The sequence below is a fragment of the Eulemur rufifrons genome, chromosome 7, assembly GCF_041146395.1.
Source record: "Eulemur rufifrons isolate Redbay chromosome 7, OSU_ERuf_1, whole genome shotgun sequence".
NCBI classification, from domain to species: Eukaryota; Metazoa; Chordata; class Mammalia; order Primates; family Lemuridae; genus Eulemur; species Eulemur rufifrons.
The window spans coordinates 251,456,825-251,474,329 of record NC_090989.1 but is presented as its reverse complement, the minus strand read 5'-3'; the positions used below and the strand labels follow the sequence as shown (position 1 = coordinate 251,474,329).

The 17,505-nt window shown below is 45.8% G+C and overlaps 1 protein-coding gene across 8 annotated transcripts; it reads right to left on the bottom strand.

Moving 5' to 3' along the window:
* Positions 1–5,895: 5,895 nt before the first annotated feature.
* On the bottom strand, positions 5,896–16,807 carry NUDT2 (nudix hydrolase 2). 8 transcript variants are annotated; one of them, XM_069474359.1, is made up of 5 exons: positions 16,738–16,807; positions 12,487–12,597; positions 9,386–9,539; positions 9,070–9,210; positions 5,896–6,479 (listed from the first exon to the last, which is right to left on the bottom strand). In XM_069474359.1, the coding sequence occupies exons 4-5, from the start codon at positions 9,194–9,196 to the stop codon at positions 6,163–6,165; spliced, it is 444 nt and encodes a 147-aa protein (XP_069330460.1). In that variant the 5' UTR covers positions 9,197–9,210; positions 9,386–9,539; positions 12,487–12,597; positions 16,738–16,807; the 3' UTR covers positions 5,896–6,162. The 8 variants fall into 8 exon arrangements, with proteins under 8 accessions (XP_069330460.1, XP_069330461.1, XP_069330462.1 ...); XM_069474361.1 differs by having other exon boundaries at positions 5,902–6,479; positions 9,386–9,460; XM_069474360.1 differs by lacking the exon at positions 12,487–12,597.
* Between the last annotated feature and the right edge of the window lie 698 nt (positions 16,808–17,505).

The window sequence follows — 17,505 nt, the reverse complement described above, 5'->3', positions numbered from 1 at the left end:
GTGATATATGAATTATATCTCAATTTTTTTTATTTTAAATATTAATTTTTTCATTTTTATCTTCTTTTCAACCTGCATTGCACAGGAATATATCTCAATTTCTTAAACTTTTTTTTAGAGACAGAGATTACAGGTGTGACCCACTGTACCTGGACTGGCTTTTTTTTTTTTTTTTTTCAAAGCCTTCCAGAATAAACAGGGAAACAGAATTCTAGTTCTAGCTGTAGTGCTTACTGGGTAACCTTTGTTACCTTTGATTATCTCACCCCAACAGTCAACATACTTGGCCCATTGTTTGTTTCTGCCTGGGGCTTGGAAGAACCAGAGGAAGGAATACCTGTGACCTGAACGTCCTTTTCCAACTGGGAAGCGATATTACCTTTCCTTTGTCCCCTCCTTTCCTATCACTCAGTGCCTTCAAAGCATAATTCCTGTTAAAAATTACATCTGCTCATAAAGAACTTTGCAAGCTTTTGAACATTTTCTGTTCATGCCAACCAGTTTTTTTTTTTTTTTTTTTCTGCAGAGGGACTGAAGCCTTATTTCAAACTATAACTTTTAATCGAATTTAAATAGAAATAAAATATTTTAAAAGTCATCGTTTGTACAAAGGCAACACATTGTCATTAAAGAAAACTTAGAAAATTCATAAAAGTAGAAAGGAGGTAATATCGCCGCTTGTCTCCCCACCCAGTTCTTGCCTTTTTTCTATGCATAGTTTCATTGCCTAATTACTCATTGTTTCTCAAATTTTCTTTCTTTTTTTTTAGAGACAGGCTCTGTTGCCCAGGCTAGAGTGCAATGGCGCAATCATAGCTCACAGCAGCCTCCAACTCCTGGGCCCAATTAATCCTCCCCACTCAGCCTTCCCCAATTTTTCTATAAAAAATTTGAAACATACAGAAAAATTAAAAGTCTAGTATAAGTAACACCCATATATCACCATCTTGAGTCAACAGTTATTAAAGTTTTGCTATATTTGCTTTATTTATGTGTGTGTGTGGCCAGGCACGGTGGCTTATACCTGTTTTGGGAGACTGAGGCAGGAAGATCACTTGACACCAAGAGTTCAAGATCAGCCTGAACAACATAGCAAGACCTTATCTCTACAAAAAATAAAATAAAATAAAATAAAAATATATGTATGTGTGCATTTTTTTCCTGAATCATTTCAAGGTAAGTTGCAGACATTGTGAAACTTCATCCTAAATTCTTCAGCATGCATCTTCTAAAAAAAGGCCATTTTCCTACACAATCATTTTTCATACTTAAGAAAATTAATAATTCCCTAATATTATCTAATATCCAATCTATATTAAAATCACCCCAATTCTGATACATAACTGTTGAACAGAGCCGCACAACAGTTCTTCACATTGTAACTCTCTGACTCTCACCAGAGAAACTAGGCCATTTGAAAAAATATTCAACAAAGTAGAGAAGAACAATTCCCCTTCTGTCTGTCTTTGGGAATAAACAACATGGCTGACCCTGGGTAGGGGTGATGGGAGAAATGTGAAGACAGTTTCAGGGGGAGAGTGTTTATGTTCCTCCCACTTTCCAACCAGGTGTACTAGCTCCACTGCAACTGGGAATTAGGTTAAGAAGAAAGCACAACTTCATTCTCTTCCTTTAATGGCAACCAATTTCAGACAGCTATGTTGGCCTCAGCCCTCTGGCCTGACATTTGTTCTGGGAGTCATCATTGTCACCCTCAACATCTACTCAAGTAGGCAAATGTGTGACAAGGACCAACATGGTTGACTGCTCCATCCTCTACCTCACCCCAGCTGATCACCCCTGGGGTCAGATCCCTGATTCCACTGGTGGCCAGGTAGCCCCTCACTTGGCATTTTGCTTTTGTTCTTACTTAAATTAAAAAAAAAAATTTGTTTTTTGTTTTGAGACAGAGTCCCGCTCTGTCACCCTGGCTAGAGTGCCATGGCATCAGCCTAGCTCACAGCAACCTCAAACTCCTGGGCTCAAGTGATCCTTCTGCCTCAGCCTCCTGAGTAGTTGGGACTACAGGCATGCACCACCATGCCTGGCTAATTTTTTCTAGATATTTTTAGTTGTCCAGCTAATTTATTCCTATTTTTAGTAGAGACAGGGTCTCGCTCTTGCTCAGGCTGGTCTCAAACTCCTGAGCTCGAGCAATCCACCTGCCTTGGCCTCCCAGAGTGCTAGGATTACAGGCGTGAGCCACCGTGCCCGGCCAAAATTAAAATTTTTAATAGGCACAAAGGGGCTGGGCTCGGTGGCTCACGCCTGTAATCCTAGCACTCTGGGAGGCCGAGGCAGGTGAACTGACTCCTCAGATTACTTGGTAAAGATCAAAGCTCTGACAGACTCTTTCTCTGTTCAATTATTCTGTTTTTCTAAGATACTCTAGTTTTCTACAATCCTCCAGACTGTCAGATCTGGAAGGAACCATAGAGATCGTGTGGTCCAACTCCCTTGTTTTAATGAGGGAAACGAGGCTCAGAGAGGTCAGGCGTGCCCAATATCATCTATCGAGGTGGTAACAGAGCCAGATACGTACCCCAGGCTACTGTATTGCACTACCTCTCTGAGCCCTGTGCCTTTGCCTTAGCAGCGTGTCTAGAATGATGGCCTTTGAGAGTGTGTCTGGGACACAGTCCATGTGAGAAAGAGAGGGAAGAAAAGGTCTGGGGCTAGAGAGCCAAGAACACTGGTCACCTCGAGAGGGCACCTGAGAGGGGTCCCTGAGCTAAAGGAGCAACAGTGATACAGGATACAGATTTTTAAAAAACAGTGAAGCAACTTCTTAAGGTGCCAGATGAGTCTTGAGGTAGGGGAAGTAGCCATAAGGGGAATGGAAACCAGAAATTTCTGAGTATCCTAGAAAAGGTTGTGAAGGAGGCAGGACTTTGGAAGCCATAGAAGTGATGATAAAAAATGTTTAAACAAAGACATCTCAAGCCAGAGGCTGGTCCTCTGCAAACTGTGGCCTTGTCTAGGCTCCTTCCCCAAGCCAACTTCCACTGAGACCTTACGAAGGACCAGTCAGTCATCTTACTTCTAATCCCTGCAGAAAGAAGCAAGAGGCTACACTCTCTGCCCTATGGAGCCAACCCCAGGACAGAGCAGGACCCTCTTCCAGCTCCCCATTCCCTAAGCTTGTGCCCTAGGGAGATCCTTGAGGAGTAGAAGGATGACCCCATCAGCAATATCTTTGCTTGCCCTCATCATTCAACCCACTGAAATTCTACACACACAACCTGGGAAGGATTGGGACCCTGGGACCCTGAGAGCCAAAGGACTGGCAAACTGGCTGGGATCCCAGGGGAGCTCTTCCTCAGAGGGGCTGGGGCAGAGGTCTCTTCCAATTTCAGATCAGTCCTGACCAGCCCCATTCTCTGGAAGAAAACTTTCAACATGGAAACATAATTTCCTGAGATAGTACGACTTTGCTGAGGTCTCTCTGAGGCCTGGCCCAACCCAAAGTGCAGCATCAACAGAGTGCTGCTCTGCCAATTGAGGTGGAGGGGTGTTGTCAGGGCAAGGGAGGTGGACTTTGTAATAATCTGGGGTCTCTGAGTTCAGGTTGAACAAGCCCAGCTGGCCAAAAGCAAAGCAGTCATGCTGGCAAAGCCTACTTACCTGCCACATCCCATCTCAGTTCCTCTCTCTCACCCTCATCCACCTCCCATAACATGCCTTGGTCTCACTGTGCTGTCAATTATTCCTGCAAAGAATTTATGTGGGACCCCATCACCAAAGTAGCTATTTTTTCTTTTCTTGAGACAGAGTCTCACTCTGTTGCCCAGGCTAGAGTGAGTGCCGTGGAGTCAGCCTAGCTCACAGCAACCTCAAACTCCTGGGCTCAAGCGATCCTCCTGCCTCAGCCTCCCGAGTAGCTGGGACTACAGGCATGCGCCACCATGCCCGGCTAATTTTTTCTATATATATTTTTAGCTGTCCTGACAATTTCTTTCTATTTGTTTGGTAGAGACGGGGTCTCGCTCTTGCTCAGGCTGGTCTCCAACTTCTGACCTCGAGTGATCCACCTGCCTTGGCCTCCCAGAATGCTAGGATTACAGGCGTGAGCCACCACGCCCGGCCAGTAGCTATGTTTTAATGGAACATTCTGTAAGACCCAGAGGAATTACTCCAAAGTTATATAAGATATTCTAGGCCAGGCGTGGTGGTTCACACCTGTAATCCTAGCACTCTGGGAGGCCAAGGCAGAAGGATTACTTGCGCTCTGGAGTTTGAGACCAGCCTGAGCAAGAGCGAGACCCCGTCTCTACTAAACATAGAAAAATTATCCAGGTGTTGTGGCACATGCCTGTAGTCCCAGCTACTCAGGAGGCTGAGGCAGGAGGATTGCTTGAGCCCAGGAGTTTGAGGCTGCAGTGAGATACAACAGTGCCACTGCACTCTACCCAGGGTGACAGAGTGAGACCCTGTCTCAAAAAAAAAGGAGAGATATTCTAAAGCAGTCTTCCCTCTGGCACCCCATCCTCAAAGCACCCAACATATAGACTACTACAAAGGCCAGCTATCTTGTTAAGCCTCAATTTCCCCAGCAATAAAAATGAGCAGCAAAATCAGGTTATTTTTAAAGTCTCTTCTAACTTTGATGTATGAGGTTTTAGAGTCTTGAGATTCCACAGCCTCCCATTCTGAGAGCACAGAGCTGGCCAGCCCTTGTTAGAAGGCAGCTCGTCTGTGGTTTGGCACCACTGCCCAGCAGGCATTTATTAAATCAATGGGATGTGGTCCCTGCTGGCCTGGAAAGAGAACATTAAGCTCCAAAAACTTCCTGCAGCAGGCCTCCTTCGGAGAGTGCTGCTCAGAGGGGTGAGGAACAAAACCATTCAGGTCCCTGGCTGTGCTCCAAGATCCTGTTCACTAGTACTTTTGCCCTGTCTGCACGGAGAACCAGTGACTAAAAACATCTGGAAGCCTGCTTAAGACTTGGGCGACTTCTCTTGCCTTCCTTTGGGGGTGGCTGTTCTTGACCCTGGTAATCCAGGTTGACCTTTGCCAATGCCCCTTCCCTTCCAATCTTCTGCACTTCACTGGGCAACACCCTCTGATAAAATCCATATGAACCCAGCTGCTAACAGCTCCTGGAAGGGCTGTGGGATCTAACACCTGCCCCTGCATTCCTTGAGCCCTAGTAGCAAGGGAAAACAGGGCTGAGACCCAACTTTTGCACCTCTGGGTCTTATGGTGGAGTTGCGGAGAAAAGGAGTAGGTGAGAAGGGAGAAACATTAACAATGAGGTTTTGCTGAAAGTGGGAAGGCAGCTGCAGGCAAGGAACGCACGGTATAGTGACATGGCTACGGGGTAGCCTAGCAGAGCCCTGTGGGCCTGGGCTTGCCTCATTCCCAGTGATCTTAGTCAGGGTGTCAAGGTTTATCACTCTGGGAGGAAGGCCTGGGCTGAGGGGGCAGAGTCCGTGTGTCACTGACCTGGTGGTCCAGCACTACCCGTCCTTCCTCTCCCTGTTGTGACCTGGGGAGCCCAAAGTTCCTTGGGTCTCTCGTTAATTATTTAAGAAAATGTTTACTGAGCACCTACAACATATATGCCTAGTGCTGGGGAGAGATACATCAGTAAGTAGAACAAACCCAATTTCTGCTTTCCAGTCCCATTCACTTGGAAATCCTGACTATGGGTCACAAAGTCTTGGGGACATTGGTAGGGTGGGATGAGAGTGCTTGGAGTTTCAGAGGTAGGAACCTTGGCAGTGCTGGGTCTCTTCCATTTTGACTCTCGATCCCTTAGCTTCTCTAGGCTACAGCATATGGACTCAGGATTCCCTCTGGTTAAAGCCAGAGCTCTAAATTCACTTTAGCTTTCTTCTCCCCACCAAGGGCAAGAGTCCAAGAAATAAACACAACAGGTTAGAAGGACAGATAAGCTGCTTGAGGTTTATTTATAAAGTACGATACACTTATTGGGCTTGGCCTTTTTTATTTTTACTCCTCCTTTGCCTTCCTTTCCACCCAGCTGAGATTTTTGCTTGCTCTCATCTGAGAGTCCTGAGCTGATTTCACTAACCTATCTGCTCTTGGCTGTGGTGAGCCGAAGACCAGTGCAACCTTCCCTGGACCTGAGGGTGGGTTCATCTCAGAAGGCCCTAAAGGATCCTACCAAAGCAACTGACTCTGCTGACTCCGGTCAGCTCAGGCCTCTGTGGAGCGGAGAAACTGGTGTCCTTCCTGGAGTGCTGCCTTCATCTCCTTGAACTGAGCCAACTGGCAGGCCTCGTCCAGCCCCAGCCAGCGGTAGGCCTGGTGCTCGTGGGAGAGGCGGATCTCCACGTCATAGTCCTTCACCTCCGCCAACCAGTAAATGACTGTTTTAGGCTTCTCCCTGGCCACATAATTGAGTTCCCTTCTGAACCCCTCAATGATGGTCAGCTGGCCTGCTTCTATTCCCGCTTCCTCCTGCGTCTCCCTCAGGGCTGTTTCCAGGTCATTCTCTCCTGGTTCCGCATGGCCTGATTAGGAGAAAAGAGGAAGAGAAGGAGGACATTTTTAACAGGCCCGAAAGCTTGATTTTCCAGGCCAGATGATTTAAAGATTGGATCTTCAGTGAATTTTCTAAGTGTTCCTAGGCTAAAGGAAGCCTGAGGATTGGCAATATCCTAACATGCCTAGGAAGAGGGTGCAAGGCAGGTAGTACCTGCTTCTTGCGGTCTGAGCAATCCCTCCTTCCCACCTCAGCTTGTCTGCATCGAGTGAAACAGACCATGTGTTTGGCAAGCCAGGTTTTGAATACAACTCTTTGATGGTGAGAGAGATGACCTCCCTCAGACTTCTGCTTTCTTGTTCTTTGGAGCTGTCCTTATCCCATATTCTCAGGGACCACTTTTCCCTTGGAGAACTAAAAGTGATTTTTCCAAGGAGGGGCAATCCCCTGTTAGCAGGTGGGAGCTAGCTAAAGAGGGAGTACTTCATCTACAGTCCAGTGAGGACTTAACACTGTCTACGGTTGGACTCTGAAGTCCCTGGACCAAAAGACAGGCTCAAAACCCTGCACTGCTGCACTAGCAGCTGTTTCCAAGTAGCTATCAAGGCTTTTTCCAAATTGTTTTCATCCTTCTAACTGAGCAAGGCCAGATTTCAGTTTTGTAGGGAAAGTCCTGATGGGAACTTACACTAAGGACAAGCTGAGAGCCAGTTCTAAGAAAATGTGTTGGCAAGACCTGAACCCAAGCAGACAGCTGCCAAGAAACTGTTGCAGAAGAATCTGAAGCTCTGCAGACTGGAGCAGCCCTCAGCTTTACCTCTAGGCCGTTCCCAAAAATTCTCAGCTTCCCCAGTGGGAACAAGAAGGACTGGGGAGGGTCTGGCAGCCTCTGTTTACTCATGGCTCCAGCAAGTTGCTGGGGACAGCCTCCTGGTCCAGGAGCTGATGGGGAGTAGGAACTTTTAGCTGTTCCTTCCTTGGTTTGGAGATGGGGCTATACCTTAGCTCGCCTCCTTCCCAAGGGCCCACAGTGCCCTGAGTGAGTCACTGCTACACAAAAAACAACCAGGAACTTAGCACTTAAAACCCATCCTAGCTCATGGCTTTTGGGGAATTTTCTCTGCACAGTACCTCCTACAGTAATATACACAAAGACAGACAGGTAGTGCATTGGGGGAGGACAGTAGGAGGGATGCTGGTGATGAGAGGTGACAGTGATTTAGGATGCCCTACCTCCCCTCAGAGGTGTATGGGAATTTCCGAGCACACCTCTCCCAAAGGCATCTATTCAATATTCTGCCCATCAATGTTAACAGGGTAACTTCTCCCCAAGCCCAAGCAAGAGAGGATTAGGAGAGGTCCTTTGACATCTTGTAATGAGAGGAACCATAAAGTATGACTTAGGTGATCAGGAGACAAGTGTGAATATTCCTATTTATAGTATTTGTGACACTTCTGTCTCTTTTTTTCACCGTTTCTCCCCAGTACAGTTCAAATGTGCAAAATTTATTTCCTGTTCCCATTTCCTTGTTTTCCTTCAACCCTGGATCCTTGTCCACCTCTCTCCACCATACTCCCTTTTAAAGTCCTTGTTCCCTTCTGTCTGGGGGCTGTTCACTCTGGGATCCTTATTCTAGCAGGTGCCAGAGCCAACAATCTGTCCCTGCTCACTGGGACCATCTCAATGGCCTCAACTAAGGATGGTTCCTTTTTCCCATTTCTCCCTACACAGTCTGGCTTCTCTTTCAGAACCATCTGACTGAGGCTTTCTTCCTCTCAGAGGTGGGGTCAGGAATGCTGGTGGATGAAAACCAGCCAGCTTACAAACAAATCTTGGCCTGGTCTCAGGCCTCAGGCCACTTAGTCTTCACTGTTCTGCCCCCTGGACACTTGGCTAACTCCATCCTGGGTGCTGAGTGATGGACCCAGGGCATAGGTAGCTGGTCAAGCCACAATCCCAAAGTCTCTGTAATCCTCACAGCCCCCTGGTCTGAGGAGAGTCCTCTCATCCCCTCACTCATCCACTCCTGCCAGAGTTTGCAGATGAATCTATGATCAGGGAACTCACCTTTTCCATGCTCCAGCTCAAAACACAACCATGTTCAGAAACACTCCAGAAGTCATACTCTCTGTTTAGTTCAAAAGAAAAACCTAGCAATGGGGACACTGGACTAGGAGTCAAAGGAACTTAATCAAATGAAATCAGAGAAGAAAACAGGATTTTCTATTCAGCCTCTTGCTTGAAAAATGAAAAACTCAATGCCCAGAGAGGTGGGCACATATCTCAATCATGACTCGACTCCAAAGTCCCCAATTCCCAGTCCAGTGGCTTTTCTCCTATTCAGCCATTCACTCCAAAGGCTGGAGAGCTGGTGAATGATACTCACAAAAACACCAGGTGCTGCAGCTGCTCTGGAATTCAGTCACAGAATTCTATTTCCAGCTCTGTTCTGTCCTGGCCTGGAGACCCGTATGTAGAAAGGATCAAGGACTCCTACCCACCCCAACCCATCCTATTGCACAGTCATTGGGAAACAAGCCTTGTGGAAGGACTAGCAGGGTGGACTTCTGAGCAACACTTGGCAATTTTCCAAGAGCCAGCCCCTCTGGCCTCGCACCTTTGGGAGGAGTCCAGTGATGAATGCCATCTGATGCCTGCAGCAGAAGAAACTCAATTGCATTGTTATCCATCTTGGGAATGAGGCGTCTTCGGAAGATGATCAAGCCACATGCTCTCACAGCCATGGTCTATCTAAGGACTTAACAAAGAAGATGTGGGACATTGGGAAGTTACACAAAATAGGAAGATCCATATTGGAAGGTACCACTCTGGTGCTGGAGAGTAGCACAGACTAGCTAACGGTGATCTCATAACCCACAGAAAAAGGCAGCATGCCAAGGACCAATGAGGGAATCCAGGAATCAGAGACTGACCTTTGTGTGTAACTGCGGGACCCTGGCAACTACCTTCAGTCAATGCGGCCTCTATCCCAACTCCTCCAGGTCTCCCTGTAAGACACAGGGCTGGTGTGTATTTGTTATGAGACTGGAGATCCTCAGAAGTGAACACACGGAAACAAGAGAGGTGCTGGGAATGGGAGAGATATAGTAAAAGTATTATCATCAAACCTACAATCCCATTTCCCTCAGCCTACATTCTGATGATTCAGAGGGGTTACCTAGGGAGGGTAGCTTGCTGTACAAAAAAAATGTTTTGTTGGTTTTTTCGAGTCTTTATTTTATCCATGTTTTTAACATGTTATACATTCACTGGGTCCAAATTCAAAGCACAAAAGGGCACACATAGTAGAAAGTCTATTTGCCTCCCCATCAGAGACAAACTATTAATAGCATAGTGATCAAAAGCATAATTCTGGAGCCGGGGTTCAGGTTCTGGCTCTGACATTTATTGGCTATGAGACCTCCTATTCCTCATCTGTGAAATGGGATAATAATGGCTCCACCTCAAAGTATTGCTGTGAGGATTAGATCATTTCATTTTTGTAAAAGTGTTTTGGAATAGTGCCTAACACATAATAAGCACTCAATAAATTTCCACGTGTGTAGGAAAATGTCTAGAAAGATACACATCATTAATAGTGATTTTTGGAAGATGAGATTATGGGGAAACTTTCACTTTCTGATCCATATATTTCTGTATAGTTTGAAATTTTAGAGAGAACATGTATTAATTTTACAATCAGCAATACAATAAAGATTTTTCTATTTCAGAACAAAAAGTCAGCCACAACAAAAAGGACAAGGAAAGGAGAAAAGTAAGAATATCTGTGCAACTGAAAAGAAAATTCATCGTCTGAAGAGGGACACATAATCAAGATAACAACAAATACTAGAGATCTTTTATGTGAGGCCCTGCTAAAGAAAAATTTGTGTCATTCATTCATTCAACAAACAGTGAACACCTACTATGGTAGTAAGCACTGCTTTAGGCCGTTGCCTTCATGCAGCTAATATTCTAATGGGAGAGGCAGACTGTAATCAAATAGCTAAACAAATTAAAAAATAATTGCCAATAAGGTACCTGCTACAAAGGAAAAATGTGTAATGGGTAACCCCACCTTGCCTGAGGGATCAAGGAAGGCTTCCTGAAAGAAGGGATGTTTAAGCAGAGAAGCAAAGGATGAATCAAAGGTAAGTCAGCAGACAGAAGGAGAGGACAGAGTGTACTCCAGGTGGGAACAGCATGGGCAAAGGTCTTAAGGTGGGGCAGTAGAACCGAAAGAAAGCCAGGTGTCTCAAATGCAGTGAAGGCCTGGGAGAGTTGCCCAGGCAGCATAAGGCCCGAGCATGTCAGCAGGACCACAGAAGGAGCTGGTGCTCAGGGACAAAAGAGCTCATGCAGAGAGGGTTCCTGGAACAGGAGCTGCTGTCCTCCACGGCCCCTTTGTTGGTGTTCAATAAAGATGAGTTTGTGGCTGTCAAAGGCATACAAATCAGGCCCAAGCAGAACCCTGTTCCAGCGCAATTCTCAGGACTGCCAACAGATGAAACGTTACTCTAGGGAATAGCAGTTTCTCATCAAAACCACACACCCAACACCAGGACCTTTCCATACCTTTCTAAATCTGTATCAAATGTTTTTAAAGATTGGAAATAATCTCAAAGGGAGTTTTTTTAAATAGCCTGTGCTCTCATATACTGTTGGTGGAAGAGTCAATTAGCATAGCCCCTTAGGAGGGCAGTTTGGTAGTAACTATCAAAATATAAAATGTATATTCCCTTAGATCCAGCAATTCCATTTCTAGGCACTCTCACATACAGGGAAAACACGTGTTTAAGATGCATACATGAGGATGTTCACTATAACCTTGTTTACAATATCTAAAAGAAAAAGATCAGAAACATATCCATCAATATGGAAAGAGTAAAAAGTATAGTATATCTATATGATGGAATATCATGAAGTCATTAAAAAAAACAATGCAGAACTAAATGTGTTGCTTGTGAGAAGAGATTTTCAGACATATTAAGTGAAAAAAGCATGGTTCAGAATAGTATGCATAATGCAATCCTGTTTGAGTTTAAAAATTCATATATAAAGTGGTAGCAGGCTTTTAATAAATGCTGTGTTCTATTTTCCCAGACTCCCTCCCTATTTATGTCAAGAACTTTCCCCATTCTGGAAACCAGAAGAAAGCACTTTGTCACTGCAGAACTGATGAACAAAAATTTCAAATTACTGATTCATGGTTCAGGCAGAAACATATAACTGATCCCATGCCCTACCTATAAAGATGTTCAAAAAGTTATTAGAAAGTTATAGATGTACAGTACCTTGTTCCTGCTTCAGGTCCCATGGAGTGAATGTTAGAACCCTAGATATGCTTAGGCATCCAAGCAAGACTAGAGGGCACAGTGCCCTGCCTAGGACAGGAAGCCCCAAAGTGTTACTCCACACCACTGCCACCACCAATACAGTGCGGGAAAGCAAAGATGCCTGCATAGGGAGTCAAAAAAGACAGGCCTGGGACGGCCATGTCGAGCCACTAGGGAAAGAAAAGTGGACCAATATTTTCCTACACAGTAGTGGAGCAGAGGTGGAATCTTAGGGTAATGACAAAGGTGCATCCTAGCAAGAATGTATTTTAGTGGGTGCCAGTATATAGGGGTGACCACATCTAAGAGCCACATCAGCTAACAGTTCATCTCAATGAGACCAGAAGAGCTAGGATCAGACGCCCACTCTCCACCTATGTTCTATACCCTTAGAGAGGACAGTTCTTCTAGAAAGGCAGAACTCCTCATTGCCCTTTCAATTGCTTGGCTTGAGCCAGCTGTTCTCCAGAATTCCTCCCACCCACTCCACACATGCAACCTTCTACTCATGCTTTCAAAAACAGCTCAGATGTCACTCCTCTGTGAAGCTTTCTAGCTTCTAATCACATCATCAAACAAACTTCTACTACAGGGTTAGATCAAAGAAGCAAAAAAGCTATGAGCAATAGAAAACTAAGGATTTATTATAAAGATTGGACCTCGTGCAACTATGGAAGTTGGTTAAGAAATCCACACACCTCTGTTACCTCTGCATCTGGCACTGGGCCCGAAGACTCTATAGGTCAGTGAGGCCAACAGTTGGGAAGAAAACTGGATGTGAATGGAGGAGAGCCAGAACAAACCGCAACCTGTGGGAACAAATTGGGCCCTAGGAAGACAACTGAAACTCATGAGGACAAACTGAAATCTGCAACTTCCTTTCACTGTCTCTAAGCTCAGTGACTCAAGTGACCTATGGGAAAAAGTGGAGCCCTTTGCCACAGAGCTGAATGCACACCTGGCCCAGGACTCAGAGGAGTTGAAGGAGGAGATTCAGCAGGAGCTCAGAGAGCTGCAGGACTCGGAGTTATCCTTCACCAACAAGGTGAGCCAGCAGATCAGTGTCAAAAGTATACATACTGCCACCATGCCTGGTACCCTACTCTCTCCCTCACAGTGTACTGGCTGCTACTTCACTTCAGCTTTCCAAATCTCACACAAAATTTTCTTGTGGTCAACCCTAACCTGGAACCATATAGGAAGGGAATCCTGGGAATTCTGCTTAGCTAAATTGATACAATACAAAGCCACCACAAGCACGTATACCTACCCTAGCATGGTAAATCTCTGTCAGTACCTCTGGCAGGGGACAGCCAGACTATAAGCTCTGTTTCCTTGGGACCCAGCACAGCAGCTCTCAACAGATGTTCATTGACTCAAAAGAACTCTTTCCCCACCTCCCACTCAAACAAATGTTTGAGTATGTTCTGGGGCCCTGGGAAATAGCCCAGTGTTTTCCTGAAGAGTGCCATTTACATAAAAGTGAATGGAGCTATTGTTGGGGGTTTTCTGTTTTTCTGGAGACCATGGAGCTGAAACTGTCCAGGGGTTTGAAAGTAGCCAGCTTTCACAGGAGGACTCCAAGAGGATTCAAACCTCAGGGGGTTAAAGAACACAGCATCCAATATGCAAATATGCCTGCAGCCAGGATTGCGGAGGTGAGAACTCCAGGCTGACAGCAGGCAATTCACACTTCAGAAAAGTGGCAGAGTGCCTGAGGTGGTTAGAAAAAACCTGAACAAAAAACCCCTCAATGTCATCAGAAGGTTCCAGAAGCTAAGGAAAAGTACTCTTGGCTTTCTCTCTATATACAATTCTCTCACAGCCTAGGAGGCTTAGGACCTAGATGCCAAAAAAGAATTTACAAATAAATGGCTATGCTGATGTGTTCCAATGGTTTCGTTAAATTAATCATAGTGCTATAAAAGCCCTCACAAATATAACTTTAGATATAGAAGGAGCTCCCAAAATTCTCCCTCTGACCTGTTCCCCATAGTCTAAAATCCCTTTAGCAGAAACAGTGTTTCAGGCTACCACATTATCAATTAAGTGACTATACTGTGCCAGTTACACTGTGCAAGGTTTTTGATAACTATCATTTCTAATGCTCAAGACGCTTCAAGAGAAACATTATCTCCTGTTTATGAAGAAACTGAGATATTAAAAAGGGTTAAAATACTTGTCCAAGAGCATAGCTGGCCTGTAAATGGTGGGATTTGAATCCAAGTAAGTCTAACTCCAAAGTCTATATTTTTTTTTCCTTTCACAGCTCTGCTCAACATGAAAGAATAGGGCTTAGGGCACCAATGGCCCTGAGAGAGCACACACAAATGATTTATAAAATCTCCTCCAGTTTCAAAATTCCCAGTCTTTAATATATATTCATATGGAGGTTAAGATGTCTAGCTCAAATCCTTTCCACTGAACAGGTTTTAGTTGGGAGGAGAGGATGGTATATGCAAGTCCTGGTGCCCAAAGAAGACAGCGGAGGGGTAAAGTGGAGTGTAAGACTCCTAAGGGTGTCTATCTGATAAGGTTTTCTGCTCTTTTCTGGGAAGCAGAAAACCACATGTTCAAAACCATACCCAGTAGCCTAGGGATTCCCATGCAACAAGTATTGGGAACACTCTCCATGCTAGCCTTGGAAAAGCACACAAGAACCTAACCTAGGGCCCTAGTGTCCAGAAAATTTGGCCAGGCCACTCCACCGTGAGGAGGAAGGCCAACTCTTTGCCTGCCCACAAGTAATTCTATGTGACTGCTCAGCTTTCCCTCACCTCCTGAATCATAATTGTCTTTTCTCCAATTCGCCAGTTTGCTTCTTCCCTTTTGGAGCAGACAGAAACATGGATCCTATCCACAAGTAAAGCTCTCTCTTGTAACGACAACCAAAAGAGAAAAAGAAAAAAGAAAGGAACGAAAAAGGAAAAAGCTCCTAACTACCATGAATAAATTGAGACAAAGAAAATATTCCCTTAACTGCACCTTTCCCTGGACATCTGCCAATCCACTCTTCTCACAGAGACCAAGCTGCTGAGTCATTTTGCTATCTTTGCTATTTGCCTGAGGGAAGAAACAGGAGATTTCACCTGTAATGGCATGAATATTGGCTTTTAGGATGAGGCCAAAGTCAGACAAGGTTGGGACAAAAATCATTCTTAGTGAAGGGGATTTTTTAAGTGGTCTGTTAGTGCCATCTGCTGTATAATTCTGGAAAGCAAACTTGGGGAATTCTAATATCAGAGTCTGAACGGATTCATTTACTAACCTAATGTCTGTTGAGCGTGTCCTACACAACAGGCAGTGTGAAAGGACTGAAAGGTAGATACGAAGCTGAATATTACAAAGCCCCTACTTTCTAGAGGTTCACAGCCTAGTGAAAATGGAAGACATTCAAACAGAAGTTAAATCTGAAGTGCTACAGACTACCCACAAGGTAAATGAACAGATGGGTCTAAAGTTCAAGGATCATCTCCTCCCATCTCTTCATTTCCCACAGTGGAAATTTTCTATTAGAGAAAGATTTTGCTCCCACTTTATGTACCTCTGCAGCCCACTTCCCTCCAATTTGGGTAAGTCTACCTGTTCAACGTCTCTGGTATTCCAAGTATTTCCATCCTCTTTCAGTCAGAAATAGCACAACACAACACAGAAAAGCATGGCTGGCTTTGCAGTCAGAAAGACCTAGCTACTGAATTTAATACTTGTTACTTAAAGCAAGATACTTAACTTCTTCATTTGTAAAATGAAGTTTGTACCTACTTTTCATGGTTGTTGTAGAGTTTAAAATAAATGATGTAAACAGAGGGTCTGCATAGGAGCTAAATTGGGTACTCAGTTACAGTAAGTACACTAGCCTACTGACTGGTATATTTGTTTGTTTGTTTGTTTGTTTAGACAGAGTCTCACTCTATCACCCAGGCTGGAGTGCAGTGGCATAATCATAGCTCACTGTAACCTCAAACTCCTGGGCACTAGCAATCCTCCTGCCTCAGCCTCCCAAGGAGCTGGGATTACAGGCATACGCCACTATGCCTGGCTAATTTTTTTTTTTATTTTTTGTAGTGATGGGGTCTGGCTGTGTTGCCTAGGCTGGTCTGGAACGCCTGGCCTTAAGCCATCCTCCCTCCCCAGTCTCCTAAAGTGCTAGGATTACAGACATGACCCACTGCACCGGCTAGCTCATTCTTATTATGAGGATAACAGCTACCATTTTTTGAGAAGTTGCTACTTGCCAGGCATTGTGCCTACTGCTTTACCTTCATTATTTCACTTAATCTTCACAACCACCCTCTGAGGCACTGCCATTTTTCAGAAGAGGAAAAAGGAAACCATGGTTCAGAAATGTGTCTGGGCAGCGACTCAAACGAAGGTGTGCCTGACTCCCAATATCATTGCTCTTAACCTCGACTCTACACTAGCGTTTTACACTTGACAATTTGATTACATTCAGTTTACTTTAAGCTGTCACACCCTTATTGCCGTTTTTTTAAGTGGTAGGACTCTCGCGTGACTCTCTTTACTTCTGCTACGATATTACCCACTCAACAGTGAAGCAATTAGAAAACAAAATCTCTTGGGTAAGCAGGTGGGGTTTAACGGGTAACAACAAAGTGAAACTGAGGTCTAGGGAGGGGAAGGTATGACGCCCGGGCCGCTCGGCCCTAAACCTGGGCCTCGCCCGCCTCTGGGATTCTGACGACCCACCCCATTACCACTCGCATCGGGGCACGCAAGGCTCACAGGGTCACTGAACCCTCCCTTCTTCCGGTGCTGACAGGAAAACTGAGGTCCTACGAGAGGATGGGGCTTAGCCGGCCCACACCTCATTGCCAGCTTGGAGGGCGCGTCCACCTTTGACCCTGCAGTTAGTTAGCTGAAGACTACCATCGCTCCAGCCTCGATTTTTCTACAGAGAATTAAATCCAGCGGCCTCTTAGGCTACTCACCCGTAGCGGAGGGAGGCAGGAGGCGGTCCTTGAACGAAGACTGGAAGTACGCCGACCAATCAGGCGAGCTCGGTTTCGCTGTGGGCAACCAACAGAATTGGGCAATGGGATCCTCGACCCGCCTCAAAGGGGCCGTTCTCTCACTGAGAACGCCGCGAGATCTTAACTCCAGAGGCACGATTGGTTGAAGGACGGAAATTGAGAGTTACGCCCACTGTTTCCTCGGATCTCTGATTGGTCTTCTAGGGACGAAGGCGGTGAACGCCAACCAGTTTCCTGCATGCCCATTGGTGGGCGGTGCGGGACGGCCGGCGCGCGGGTTGCAGCGCGGGCGTTCGAACTGGTGCTTGGCGGCGTTGCCATGGAGATGTGGCCTGGCCGTCGCTTGGGGCTCGCGGGTTGACAGGACGCTCAGGTTGCCGGCCTTAGGGCTGTCTCCCAGACGGCGCCGTCTTCTCCTCAGACAAGGCTGACCGAGGAGGAGTTTGGAAGCTCCCGAGGTAAGAAAGGGCGGGGGCAACAGAGGCAGGGCAGGCTTGGTAGGTAGTTTGGCGCCAGCCCGCGTGAGAGTGTGCGCGTGACGCCCGCCGAGTGCGAGGAGACGGGCGGTTGTGAGGGAACCGGGAGTTGGCCGCTGCCGGTTCTTCCGAATGTTCACCTACTCTCCTAACTTTCACCCCCATAACTTTGCGTTTTCTTCAGCAATTATCTCATGAAGTCTTTTCCGAGTCCCAGAGTACTCTTGCCTTTGACCCCATAACCCTGACT